A 14,854-nucleotide genomic window follows, 5' to 3' on the forward strand; every position below is an offset into this window, starting at 1 on the left:
TTAAAATTTTATTACTGGTGTTTAAAACTTTACAGGCTTGTACTAAATAAAGTATTATGTGTTACAAAAACCCATTACACATTGTTAACAGTTTTATTGGAATGTCCAACCTATACTAATGATGCTATAATGGTGTTTTATGACTGTAAACGTCAAAGGTCACTAGTCATGCAGTGTAGTTTGTATACCCAAGTACTGTAAAATACTTTATTTTCGCTTGGAATTAATTTTCGCTATTTTTGATGAAAGAATGGTTCAGTGAAAATAAAATCCATACAAAACACCCTAAAAGTTTTTTCAGCAAAAATTAATTCCAGCGAAAATAAAGTATTTCATAGTACTGCAGAAACATTAATTATTGACTGTGTTTTGATTTTGATATTTTCAATGTTAAATATAAATCTTTTTTTCGATGATAAATGAAATCCACAAAAAATGCATCGTATTTGCTCTATTAGTAGTGCATACGCTCACGTAAATCACAAATTTTTTAGTGGTCAAAAAATATTTTTAAGGGTGGTAGTTGTTACGCCACGCATGCGCAAGATGGGTCTCATATAAACAAAGATGGTGACTTTGGCTGTTGCGCAGATCAACGAGTACAAACTGAGACTTTACCAAGCTTTAATTAGGTATTTTTTAGGTGATTGGAAGGTATCAAAGGAGTCACCGGTGGTCATTAGTGCAAGTCGCGCCCTGATCAAACCTCATACTTGTGGGGAAATCAATATTTATCAACACAAATATGCAGCGTAATGACTACCACTCTTTAATGGTTTAGTATACTGTGGAATACTTTATTTTTGCTGGAATTAATTTTCGCTGAAAAGGCTTTTTGGGCGTTTGCTTGGAATTTATTTTCACTGATTTTGGATGAGTTTAATGTGAAAATATAGGAAAAAAAGTATATTCGCTGGATTTTATTTTCACGGAATCATCCCTTCAGCGAAAATAAATTCCAAGCGAAAATAAAGTATTCTACAGTATACAGCCAATGCGACTTTTGCGATATATGCACTTCTATTGGAGGTGCCCTTCCCATAGAATAAACATGGTACTGTAAATGCATTTGTTATTCACTGGTTTTTAATTTCGTTATTTTTCGCTGAATCATAAAATCCACTAAATCAAATCCATGGAAGCACGTGAAATAACAAATAAAGTTTAAATATTGTTTTCCCTGTTTACAATCAGACAAAATATGTATAATAAGGTTATCATAGGAACACGAGAAAGTATGCATGCAGGCAGAACAGAATTGCATCAAATTCCACCTGATACAAACAACTTTGTGCATACTTTATGCATATTCTCAAGATAACCTCATAAAATTGAACCCTACAAACATTCTATTGAAATAAATCACACATGCATAAAAGAGATAGTTACTTGCCAGGTTGGTTTGGGACTGCCAGAGGGTAAGGTCATAGGTCAAGTAATGAATGTTACCGTCTAATAGGGGTCATAACATTAACAATATCTCCATGTCATGTGAACCATACCTTTAAGCTGCACTCATTGGTAACACTAACACAGAGTAAAGTGTTTTACCAGCAGTATAATAAAGGCAATCTTTTAAAATATTAATTGGTTTAAAAACCACTGCAAGGTGTTGAAACAAAGTGCCTTTCCACTGAACAGATGGGAAAATAGACTGTCCTAATCAGCTAAGCAAAAATAGGCAAAAATGGTCAAAAATGATTAAAAATAGAAAAATACATTAAAATAGGCAAACATGTTCAAGAAGTTAAAAGGCTTCATTGACTCCCGTGTCCGAAGCACAAAAGGGAGTCTTTGCAGTTACCCTGTCTGTATGTCTGTATGTATGTCTGTATGTATGTATGTATGTCTGTCTGTATGTATGTATGTCACTTTTTTTGTTCCAACATTATCTCAAGAACCACTAATCAAATTTTGGTGAAACTTGGTAGATAGATGCTCTGGGATAGTGCGCAGAGCTGATTAGGTTTTGGTAAAAATCTATGAATATTAATTACCTAATTTGCATGATAATTAGCTGATTTTTAGCTGTTCCAAGACTGTTCCACTGATATCTGAAGAACCACTCATTGGATTTTGATGAAACTTGGCACATGGATGCTCTGAATTAGTGCGCAGGTTTGATTAGTTTTGGGTAAAAATCTATGAATATTACCTAATTTGCATGATAATTAACTGATTTTAAGCTGTTCCATGACTGGTCCACTGATATTTGAAGAACCACTCATTGGATTTTGATGAAACTTGGCACATGAATGTTCTGAACCAATATGCAGGTTTGATTAGTTTTGGGTAAAAATCTATGAATATTACCTAATTTGCATGATAATTAACTGATTTTAAGCTGTTTTATGACTGTTCCACTGATTTTTGAAGAACCACTTATTGGATTTCAATGAAACTTGGCACATGGATGCTCTGAACTAATGCGCAGATTTGATTAGTTTGGGGTAAAAATTTGTTAATATTATTAATTACCTAATTTACATAATGATTAATCAATTTTCGGCTTTTCCACTGATATCTCAAGTACTAATCATAACATTTCAATAAAACTTGGTACATAGATGTCATATGACACTGCACAGACCTGATAGTTTTTAGGGTAATATCAGTACATATTAATTACCTGATTTGCATAATTAATTAATTTTCAGGGATTGGTATTTCAAGTAATAATGATCACGTTTCAATGAAACTTGGTACATAGTTACTTGAGGACTGTGCAGAGACCTAATTAGTTTTGGGTAAATATTTGTGCATATTAATCATCTTATTAGCATAATTAGTTAATTTTCAGCTTTTCACCTGATATCTCAAGTACTAATCATCACATTTCAATGAGACTTGCGACATAGATATTCTAGGACTACGCAGAGACCTGATTAATTTTGGGATAAATAATTGTGCCTATTAATTACCTAATTTGCATAATTAGTTAATTTTTTGCTGTTCTATGGCTGTTGCACTGATGTCTAAAAACCACTCATTGGATTTTAACGAAACTTTTCAAGAGTACCTGTCACATTTCAATGAACCTAGGACTATACACCATATTAGTTTTTGGTAAATATTTATGCTTCTTAATCACCTAATTAACATAATTAATTAATACTGTATATCTCAAGTATTGATCATCACATTTGAATAAAACTTGGTACATAAATGGTCTAGGACAATAGACAGCCTGATTAATTTTGGGTTAAAATCTGTTCATATTAATTCTCTAATTAGCATAATAATTAATATTTTTTTGGTTCTAATCACATTTCAATGAAACTTGGTACATTGTGCAGACCTTATTAGTTTTACACTTAAATCTGTTCGTTACCTTATTTGCATAATAAATTTTCTGCGTTTCAATCAACATCTCAAGTTCAAGTAATTTTGAATTAATTTTTAATGTGTCTCCAATACTCTCAACACATGGGAGTTCTTTCTAAGCTTTCTTTGATTTTGTTAGGTATTATTAAAATAGGCAAAAATGTTCAAGGAGTTAAAGGGCTTCATATTGTTTGGTATTTTTAAAATAGGCAAAAATGTTCAAGGAGTTAAAGGGCCTCATTTTGTTGGATATTATTAAAATAGGCAAAAATGTTCAAGGAGTTAAAGGGCTTCATTTTAGATATTATTAAAATAGACAAAAATGTTCAAGGAGTTAAAGGGCTTCATTTTATTAGGTATTATTAAAATAGGCAAAAATGTTCAAGGAGTTAAAGGGCTTCATTTTAGGTATTATTAAAATAGGCAAAAATTTTCATGGAGTTAAAGGGCTTCATTTTATTAGGTATTATTAAAATAGGCAAAAATGTTCAAGGAGTTAAAGGGCTTCATTTTGTTAGGTATTATTAAAATAGGCAAAAATGTTCAAGGAGTTAAAGGGCTTCATTTTGTTAGGTATTATTAAAATAGGCAAAAATGTTCAAGGAGTTAAAGGGCTTCATTTTATTAGGTAATATTAAAATAGGCAAAAATGTTCAAGGAGTTAAAGGGCTTCATATTGTTTGGTATTTTTAAAATAGGCAAAAATGTTCAAGGAGTTAAAGGGCCTCATTTTGTTGGATATTATTAAAATAGGCAAAAATGTTCAAGGAGTTAAAGGGCTTCATTTTATTAGGTATTATTAAAATAGGCAAAAATGTTCAAGGAGTTAAAGGGCTTCATTTTAGGTATTATTAAAATAGGCAAAAATTTTCATGGAGTTAAAGGGCTTCATTTTATTAGGTATTATTAAAATAGGCAAAAATGTTCAAGGAGTTAAAGGGCTTCATTTTGTTAGGTATTATTAAAATAGGCAAAAATGTTCAAGGAGTTAAAGGGCTTCATTTTATTAGGTAATATTAAAATAGGCAAAAATGTTCAAGGAGTTAAAGGGCTTCATTTTGTTAGGTATTATTAAAATAGGCAAAAATGTTCAAGGAGTGAAATGGCCTCATTTTGTTAGGTATTATTGAACACTGATAATTGAACCCCAAAACATAGCAAATATTTCTTCTTCTTCAGTGCATTGTATCTAGTAATAATTTTAAAACTAATTGTTCTTATTTCTTTTTGTCCCATATCACATAAAACTTATGGTGACCTCCCCTCCCCATAATTATTTGGTCTGCCCCTTATTGTCCCATATTACCGGTACGTTAAACTAATGGTAATCTCCCCTCCCAATTATTTATAGATCTGTCCCTCATTGTGCAATATCACATTAAACTAATGGTAATCTCTCCCCCTATTATTTATTGGTCTGTCCCTCATTGTGCAATATCACATTAAACTAATGGTGATCTCTCCCCCAATTATTTATTGGTCTGCCCCTTATTGTCCCTATCACATTAAACTAATGGTAATCTCTCCCCTATTATTTATTGGTCTGCCCATTATTGTCCCTATCACAGTAAACTAATGGTAATCTCTCCCCTATTATTTATTGGTCTGTCCCTTATTGTCACTATCACATTAAACTAATGGTAATCTCTCCCCTATTATTTATTGGTCTGCCCCTTATTGTCCCTATCACATTAAACTAATGGTGATCTCTCCCCCAATTATTTATTGGTCTGTCCCTTATTGTCCCTATCACATTAAACTAATGGTAATCTCTCCCCTATTATTTATTGGTCTGTCCCTTATTGTCCCTATCACAGTAAACTAATGGTGATCTCTCCCCCAATTATTTATTGGTCTGTCCCTTATTGTGCAATATCACATTAAACTAATGGTGATCTCTCCCCCAATTATTTATTGGTCTGTCCCTTACTGTCCCTATCACAGTAAACTAATGGTAATCTCTCCCCTATTATTTATTGGTCTGTCCCTTATTGTCCCTATCACAGTAAACTAATGGTGATCTCTCCCCTATTATTTATTGGTCTGCCCCTTATTGTCCCTATCACAGTAAACTAATGGTAATCTCTCCCCTATTATTTATTGGTCTGCCCCTTATTGTCCCATATTTCCGGTACGTTAAACTAATGGTAATCTCCCCTCCCTATTATTTATTGGTCTGTCCCTTATTGTCCCTATCACAGTAAACTAATGGTAATCTCTCCCCTAGTATTTATTGGTCTGCCCCTTATTGTCCCATATTTCCGGCACGTTAAACTAATGGTAATCTCCCTCCCTATCATTTATTGGTCTGTCCCTTATTGTCCCTGTCACAGTAAACTAATGATAATCTCCCCTCCCTATTATTTATTGGTCTGTCCCTTATTGTCCCTATCACAGTAAACTAATGGTGATCTCTCCCCTATTATTTATTGGTCTGCCCCTTATTGTCCCTATCACAGTAAACTAGTGGTAATCTCTCCCCTATTATTTATTGGTCTGCCCCTTATTGTCCCATATTTCTGGTACGTTAAACTAATGGTAATCTCCCCTCCCTATTATTTATTGGTCTGTCCCTTATTGTCCCTATCACAGTAAACTAATGGTAATCTCCCCTCCCTATTATTTATTGGTCTGTCCCTTATTGTCCCTATCACAGTAAACTAATGGTAATCTCCCCTCCCTATTATTTATTGGTCTGTTCCTTATTGTCCCTATCACAGTAAACTAATGGTAATCTCTCCCCCTATTATTTATTGGTCCGTCCCTCATTGTGCAATATCACAGTAAACTAATGGTAATCTCTCCCCTATTATTTATTGGTCTGCCCTTTATCGTCCCATATTTCCGGTACGTTAAACTAATGGTAATCTCCCCTCCCTATTATTTATTGGTCTGTCCCTTATTGTCCCTATCACAGTAAACTAATGGTAATCTCCCCTCCCTATTATTTATTGGTCTGTCCCTTATTGTCCCTATCACAGTAAACTAATGGTAATCTCTCCCCCTATTATTTATTGGTCTGTCCCTCATTGTGCAATATCACATTAAACTAATAGTAATCTCTCCCCCCCTATTATTTATAGATCTGTCCCTTATTGTCCCTATCACAGTAAACTAATGGTAATCTCCCCTCCCTATTATTTATTGGTCTGTCCCTTATTGTCCCTATCGCAGTAAACTAATGGTAATCTCCCCTCCCTATTATTTATTGGTCTGTTCCTTATTGTCCCTATCACAGTAAACTAAAAGTGATCTCTCCTCTTATTATTTATTCGTCTGTCCCTTATTGTTCCTATCACATTATGTTGTCTATTAAGTCCATTTAACGTTAATCACTGTCAGTCACTGACACCAAGTACCTATTGTTAATAATCAAAAAGTGTCTATTGGTGACATGTAAGGGAACTTCTCAAAAAAAGTCTTAAGTTAAAAAAAAAAGTTTTGCTTCTCTTCATTGCGTTAGTAGGAAACCTAAACCTCAAACAATTTCTTTCAAAAAACTGTGTCACCGCTATAATTGATTTAATTCCCCTAGAATGAGAAGCAAAAACATTTTTTTTGCCTTAGCTGATGATCTTGATAGATTATTCAGCAATCTAATCCAATTTTAATCTCATAATCCTTATATTCTAAATTACTATTGGGATTAAAAAAAACTGATTAAAAAATTTAAAAAAATTGAGAAGCCCCCTTAAAATGTACCTGTTTGAACAGAACACAGACAGTGTAAACTTGTAATGTGTGAACTAAACACAATAATTTATGTCATGAGCCAGTAGTGGGGTGGAGGTTAGAATGTTGGCAAGTCGCCATCGCTTTAATAACCTAGTAACAAGCAGACAATGTTAAAAAACCTGTTGTATTGTCTATTGTTTCACTGTCTATCGCACCGTGGAGGGTAACAGTGGTGTCTTCCACGCTGTTAACACAGATGGAATAGTTACTTTGATACAAGATCCTTTCGTCTGTTTGCTATACTCTTCGCTTTCCTTGTATCTGTTAGATGTCTGCTTCTCCTTGTCGGAATTTTCGGATTATACACCTGTTGAGTACATGGAATTATATCGTTGGAAAACTTCAACGTCAACTGCATTCGCATCACTAAGGTTTCCTCTTTACCACTCTTCGTACGATCTGCCCACGGATTAATCTACTCGTATACTTGCCTGGACCAAATTAATTTAGTCATTCTCGTTTCCGAAATAACTCAAATTTTTGATCAGCTGATTGTTCGCTCTTCACAACAAGGATTACTATGGACGCTTGTGTAACCAAATAACTATTTGCGGTTTGAAATATTTTAATTATTGTTTGAAATATTTTAATTATATTGACATCATTCTGCATCTATGTTTGTTTCGACATTTTGATATTGCTACTGTGTCGTCATCCGTAATCTACCGATATTAAATGGAAATAAAATTATAGAAATATGTGACCCGCTGAACAGTGTTATAAATAATATATGTAGCATAGTGGTTTGAACTGAATCGAACTTTGTGACCCCGTGGGATTCGTTTTTAAAATTCTGTGGATGTGAAACTTACATAGCTGCCAAACCATGTATAACACTATGAGGAGGTATGCCATGTTTCCGCCGGCTTTCAGATTGCAAGGTAAAGTTATTTATTTATTTTCCTACCAGCGAAAAAATTCTTGCATTCTGATTGTCGACTACTTTGAGAATTTTCTTTTTGAACAGTTATTTATTTATTTATTTTTTTCCAAGCAGCAAAAAAATTATTCTGTACACACATTCTGTACAATCACATTGAAAATTGAAACTTTTTTGTAAGATGTACTGGAACGGCAATTTGCAAAGGGGACCTACAATTATAAAACTGAAGTATGGGAGTCATTTTGACCTACCCTCCCCTGTCCAAAGAAAAAAAAATAGACAGAGTGTGGGATTTTATTATTTTGTTGCATTGCAGTCCAGTTTTGCAAGTGATCTAGAAACACGCAGTGTGTAGCAGAGCTGTCTGGATACAATTTCACTGTCTGAAATCAATTCATATATACCGGTACTGGGGTAGTTGGGATATTAGGCTCGGTCGAGTCCATAATAATTTGGATTTAGCGAGAACGTGGAATTGGAGATGCCTGATTATCGGTATATAATATTGTATATTTTGGAAATATATTCTCTATATTGTTAATTACAGTAATATTAAACAGCTTTAAATTTTTTACCACCAGTTCACACTTTTCATCACAAATTCACAAAATAGTTATAGTCTGCACTTTCTTTCAGAAGATTGGGACAAAAATAGTCAAATTTTTTGAGTAAAAACTGAAAATTGATTCAAATTTTGTCTGTTGAATTCAAAATTAGAGTTCATTCCCAGAAATATTGAAGAATATCAGAAAAAATTGCAGAATAATTTGGATGCGAAAGTCTGGTGGTGAAAAAGTTAAGTTTGCAAAGTTAGAATTCAATATTTTGTGGTAGCAAAAATGTCATTAAGGTTTTTCAGTCAGAGAATCACGATAATTTTCATCCCTTTGTAGTTGTCAAATGGTAAAAAATACTAAAGTAAGTACAAATTTGAATGACCGTTTCCGGTACAGATCTCCATGTACCATTTTGTTTGCAAAAACTGTTAACAATAGATACATAAAACAATAGCCAGTGACACAATAGATTGCTAAACAATAACTGGAAGCAAAACAATCAACAGGCTATGAAGCAGTGATTGGATTATACTTACAATATAACAATAGGTGACTTAAACAATAATAGTGGAAAATAATGGATTCATTGTTATACAATAGAAAACAAGACAATAGAAATTCTGTTGTACAGAACTGTCTTTACAAATACTTGTTGTAGTAGTCCTGGCCTTTGTACGGTATATTTTCATCATCTTCTTGTAGTTGAACTTGAAACAAACAACTGGCCTATGTCATGGGCATTTTAGGTACTGTAAAATACTTTATTTTTAGCTGGATTTAATTTTTGCTGAAAAGATGTTTTGTAGGGAGTTTGTTTTCACTGATTTTTGGTGAGTTGAATGTAAAATGTTTTAACCAAATAACCCCTTCAGTGAAAATAAAGAAAAGTAAATTCAATCGATAACAGTATTTTACAGTATTCCCTTTAAAGATTAGAATCTGGTGAACTTCTCATAGCTTAATCCCTGACTTTCCCAATTTTTATTTCTTCTCGACACTGGAGCACGGTGAAATAAAAATAGTCTTGTTTACAAAGGTACAGAAAAAAAAAAATTAATAAAACTTTTAGTAAAGCACATCACTTTGTTCCAGAATTCTTTTTTTTTTTTTAAACAATCACGTAATTATCATTTATAATTTCTCATTAGATACATAATGGTTACTGATAGATTATTAGTTCATTGATTTCAGATTTATATAAACCCGTCCTACAACAACAATTCCCAGGGCATCAATGTTATTCTTCAACTTCACTTTATAAAGTTTAGACCACAGTCCCTCTATAGATGGGATAGAGGGACTGTGTTTAGACTAACCGATCACTGGTAGCATAGTGGTTGTTGCATCAGACTCTTGATCGGTAAATCCAAGTTCAAATCCTGCCTTAGGCTGAACATCAAAGGGTCGACCCCTACCCTGGGTGAGTGTACCACAGACTCAATGGGAAGGCCAATTCCACTGGCCGAGATTCATTCACTAACGAATGCGACTTTGGGGGAACCTTGGTTAAGGTTTGCAGGTGCTTGTGTTCAACCGAGCCTGGTTGACGCAAGGGTAGTGCATTAAATTTCCATTTAAAAAAAAAAAAAAGTTTAGACTAACTATTTTTAGAAATTTCGGTTAAACATTTCACACTTTTTCATGTATTCTTTTTATTAATTTTGAACCAAATAGATATAATTTTGCAGATTGTGATAAAAATTAAAATGCCTCAGCTGTCAAGGATTCAAACCGTTAATAAACATGTGGGTTGTATTTACTAGTATTTCATTGAAATATATCAGTGGATTTTGAGCTTGAATCGAAAACAAATATTTTTTTTAATAAAAAAAAAGATTATTAATTTATACCTGAGGTTTAATATTTTGGCCTATTGCTGCATTAGGTAAATTGGAGAAAACGTCCCACAAACCAACCAACCACACCATGTAAAGGGCGAGTGACATACACCCCTATAAAAAATGTAAACGTTTGTTTTGTCGTGTGCATGGTCATTCATTCATTCATGAATGTAGTAATTAAATCTAAACATTAAACATTATTTGTAAGGATTTATATCTTGTGAAATAAGGCTGTTTACGTTTACCATATTTGTTCAACTAGAAGCGCATATACAATAGAAGTTTTTGTGTTAAGTTTTACATATTCATTTACTTAAAATTGAATAATTTGCATAAACATTCTTTAAAATTGACTAATTTGCATAAAACATTTACTTAAAATTGACTTATTTGCAAAACATTTACTAAAAATTGACTTATTAGCAAAACATTCCTTAAACTTGACTAATTTGCATAAACATTTACTTAAAATTGACTTATTTGCAAAACATTCCTCAAAATTGACTAATTTGCATAAACATTTCCATAAAACTTCTTAATTTGCATGAACATTTACTTAAAATTTATTAATTTGCAGAACATTCCTTAAAATTGACTAATTTGCATAAACATTCCTTGTAATTGACTAATTTGCATAAACATTTACTTAAAATTGACTAATTTGCATAAACATTTCCATAAAACTTCTTAATTTGCATAAACATTTACTTAAAATTGACTTATTTGCAGAACATTCCATAAAATTGACTAATTTGCAGAACATTCCTTAAAATTGACTAATTTGCATAAACATTTCCATAAAACTTCTTAATTTGCATAAACATTTACTTAAAATTTATTAATTTGCATAAACATTCCTTAAAGTTGACCAATTTGCAGAACATTCCTTAAAATTGACTAATTTGCATAAACATTTCCATAAAACTTCTTAATTTGCATAAACATTTACTTAAAATTTATTAATTTTCATAAACATTTACTTAAAATTGACTAATTATCATAAAAAAAGTTATTAAATTAAATTCTGATTAGGTAAGTTTATCGACAATGCAATAATCATTTTGAGCTTGTTTTAAATATGGTATATTTTACCAGAATTTTAAAGGAAGCAATTTTTTTCTAAAATTAAAAAAAAGTCATAAAATTAGTGAACTAGTCCCAGTATTTGTACATTGGTTCATGCCAACTTAATGATAACAGTGTGTAAACAATAACTATAAGATTTACTGATGTTAGGTCAGCCATGAATGACATCATATGAAGTACTTGACTGCTACCTGGTGATTACACTAGGAATAGATATGTAAATAGTTAAACATACCTCCCACTGTGTTATTTCACTATAGGCAAAGCAGGTACTGTAAAATATTCTCACTTGGAATTAATTTTCGCTGAAGGAATGAATCAGTGAAAATAAAATCCAGTCAATATACCTTTTCTCCTATGTTTTTTCATTCAACTTGTCAAAAATCAGTGAAAATAAATTCAATACAAAACACCCAAAAAGTCTTTTCAGTAAAAATAAATTTCAGCTAAAATAAAGTATTTTACAGTACTCAACAAGACTGGCCCAGCCATGGCTATTTTGTTGTTTTATATTGAAGATAATTTACAGTCTAGTTCATATTGTCTGTGCCCATCTAATGGTCAATGTAAACTATCAGAATTTAATTCTGTGATAGAAAAAAAAAATGTTTGTGGAAGCACTTCACTTACTTCTGTCCTAAATAAATTTTGCCCAACAGTTTTGACTTGCAAAATATCATTAACCTTTTCATCCCCAGTTCCTACTTTTCATCCCAAATTCACAAAATGGTCCTGTTTATTGTCTGCACTTACCTTCAAAAGATTGGGAGAAAAAATAGCCAAATTTGCTCCCTAAGTAAATGTGAATGACAACTCGACTTTCTAACCTACTGTAAATAGAATACTGTATGACTTTCAAAGTTACCGATAATGACAACTTGACAATGTCACTCCCTAAGTGACTGTAAATAACATCTTTGCTCCCTAAGTAAATGTGAATGACAACTCGACTTTCTAACCTACTGTAAATAGAATACTGTATGACTTTCAAAGTTACCGATAATGACAACTTGACAATGTCACTCCCTAAGTGACTGTAAATAAATCTTTGCTCCCTAAGTAATTGTGAATAACAACTCGACTTTCTAAGTTACTGTAAATAGAATACTGTACGACTTTCCAAGTCACCGATAATGACAACTTGACAATGTCACTCCCTAAGTGACTGTAAATAAATCTTTGCTCCCTAAGTAATTGTGAATGACAACTCGACTTTCTAAGATACTGTAAATAAAATACTGTACGAGTTTCTAAGTTACCGATAATGACAACTTGACAATGTCACTCCCTAAGTAACTGTAAATAAATCTTTGCTCCCTAAGTGAATGTGAGTGACAACTCGACTTTCTAAGTTACTGTAAATAGAATACTGTATGACTTTCAAAGTTACCGATGACAACTTGACAATGTCACTCCCTAAGTGACTGTAAATAACATCTTTGCTCCCTAAGTAAATGTGAATGACAACTCGACTTTCTAACCTACTGTAAATAGAATACTGTATGACTTTCAAAGTTACCGATAATGACAACTTGACAATGTCACTCCCTAAGTGACTGTAAATAAATCTTTGCTCCCTAAGTAATTGTGAATGACAACTCGACTTTCTAAGTTACTGTAAATAGAATGCTGTACGACTTTCCAAGTCACCGATAATGACAACTTGACAATGTCACTCCCTAAGTGACTGTAAATAAATCTTTGCTCCCTAAGTAATTGTGAATGACAACTCGACTTTCTAAGTTACTGTAAATAGAATACTGTATGAGTTTCCAAGTTACCGATAATGACAACTTGACAATGTCACTCCCTAAGTGACTGTAAATAAATCTTTGCTCCCTAAGTGAATGTGAGTGACAACTCGACTTTCTAAGTTACTGTAAAGAGAATACTGTATGACTTTCCAAGTTACCGATAATGACAACTTGACAATGTCACTCCCTAAGTGACTGTTGATGACAGTGAAATAGAATCAAATACCTCAATTTTGAGATACTGTTTTGGCTGAACTTAATTTTTGTTGAAAAGACTTTTTAGGTGTTTTGTATGGAATTTATTTTCACTGACTTTTGACATGTTTAATGTAAAATATAGAAAAAAAGGTATATTCGCTGGATTTTATTTTCACTTAATCACCCTTCCAATGAAAATAGTGAAAATAAAGTATTTCACAGTAACAAAACATTTCTTTTTGTGTTAAAATCACTCCCTAAGTTACTGTTTAAATGATTGAGAACATCACTCGCCTTGACTGTTAATTCTATTTTTGCATGTATTCAACAATGAACCATTGTGAATCAATATTTGCTGTACTTTTGACTCCCTAAGTTACTACATATTCTGACATTATTTTAATACTTAAAAGTATTCAGATATTGTTACCCCCAAATGACCACCAGTCTAACATTACTCCCTAAGTGACTACATATTCTGACATTAGGACTCTCTAAGTATTTTGATATTGTTACCCCTAAAGGACCATCAATCTAACATTACTCTCTCGGTGACTGTATATTATGACATTGTGACTCCCTAAGTAACTACATATTGTGACATTATTACTACTCAAGTATTCTGATATTATTACCTTCTAAGTGATTATATATTCTGTGACATTATTGCTCCCTAGTAAAGTAAAAATTCTAATATTACTCCCTAAGTGACTGCTTACACTGTTTTCTTTGCTAAAGCTAAAATATAGTCAACGACAAATGTTTTTTTTTCTTTCATTAATTTTGTACTTTGTTCTTACAGGCTACAGACAAGGCAACTGGTGTGCCATCAGAAATACCAAGTGAGGAAAGTCAGCCGCAGTCTGAATCTGAAAGTCAAAAAGATCTCATCAGTAAGCTGAAACAACAAATGGAAGACAGGCGAACCGTACGACGACTATCAAAATCCACGTCAATGCACGGTTCGGTGCTAAGTCACGTCCTGAGACAGCAACAACTGATGATGTACCATTCGCTGATGATAATGGTGAACCTGGTATGTGGAATTTTATAATCAACAAAAATGGTTTGTTTTTTTTTAAAGTTTGAAATTTCAGTTATATTTATAGCAATATCTACACAAATCAGCCTGATTTATGCTAATAGCATGCTAAGGATAACTAATCTATGCTAATGCTATGCTAATGATTAATAATCACCAACACTCACACTTCATGTAACTGCAATTTATGCTAATGATATGCACATACTTTAAGTTTAAATAATCAGCTTCAACATTGATTTATGATAATGAGATGTAAATGCTTATTCACCCAATAAACTTGCACATTTCTACTTTATGCTAATGATATGTAAATGATCTTGGATAATCACCATATATTTATGGGTTGCTGTTGACGATCTATCTCAAAACCTTGGTGTGATGTAATGCCATATTTCCCAAATGTTAACACATTTTGTTTTTATATAGATACA

The 14,854-nt window shown here is 32.5% G+C and overlaps 1 protein-coding gene across 1 annotated transcript in view; it reads left to right on the plus strand.

The window, feature by feature from the left end:
- Positions 1-14,357, plus strand: part of LOC146729936 (uncharacterized) — a 29,322-nt gene extending 14,965 nt beyond the window's left edge. Inside the window, exon 5 of the mRNA XM_085494711.1 lies at positions 14,181-14,357. Coding sequence (XP_085350837.1) covers positions 14,181-14,224 — 44 coding nt within the window. The 3' untranslated portion in view covers positions 14,225-14,357. The remainder of the gene's footprint in view (positions 1-14,180) is intronic.
- The last annotated feature ends 497 nt before the right edge of the window (positions 14,358-14,854 follow it).

The sequence above is a fragment of the Saccoglossus kowalevskii genome, chromosome 20 (assembly GCF_978046115.1).
Source record: "Saccoglossus kowalevskii chromosome 20, keSacKowa6.1, whole genome shotgun sequence".
In the NCBI taxonomy this organism is placed as follows: Eukaryota; Metazoa; Hemichordata; class Enteropneusta; family Harrimaniidae; genus Saccoglossus; species Saccoglossus kowalevskii.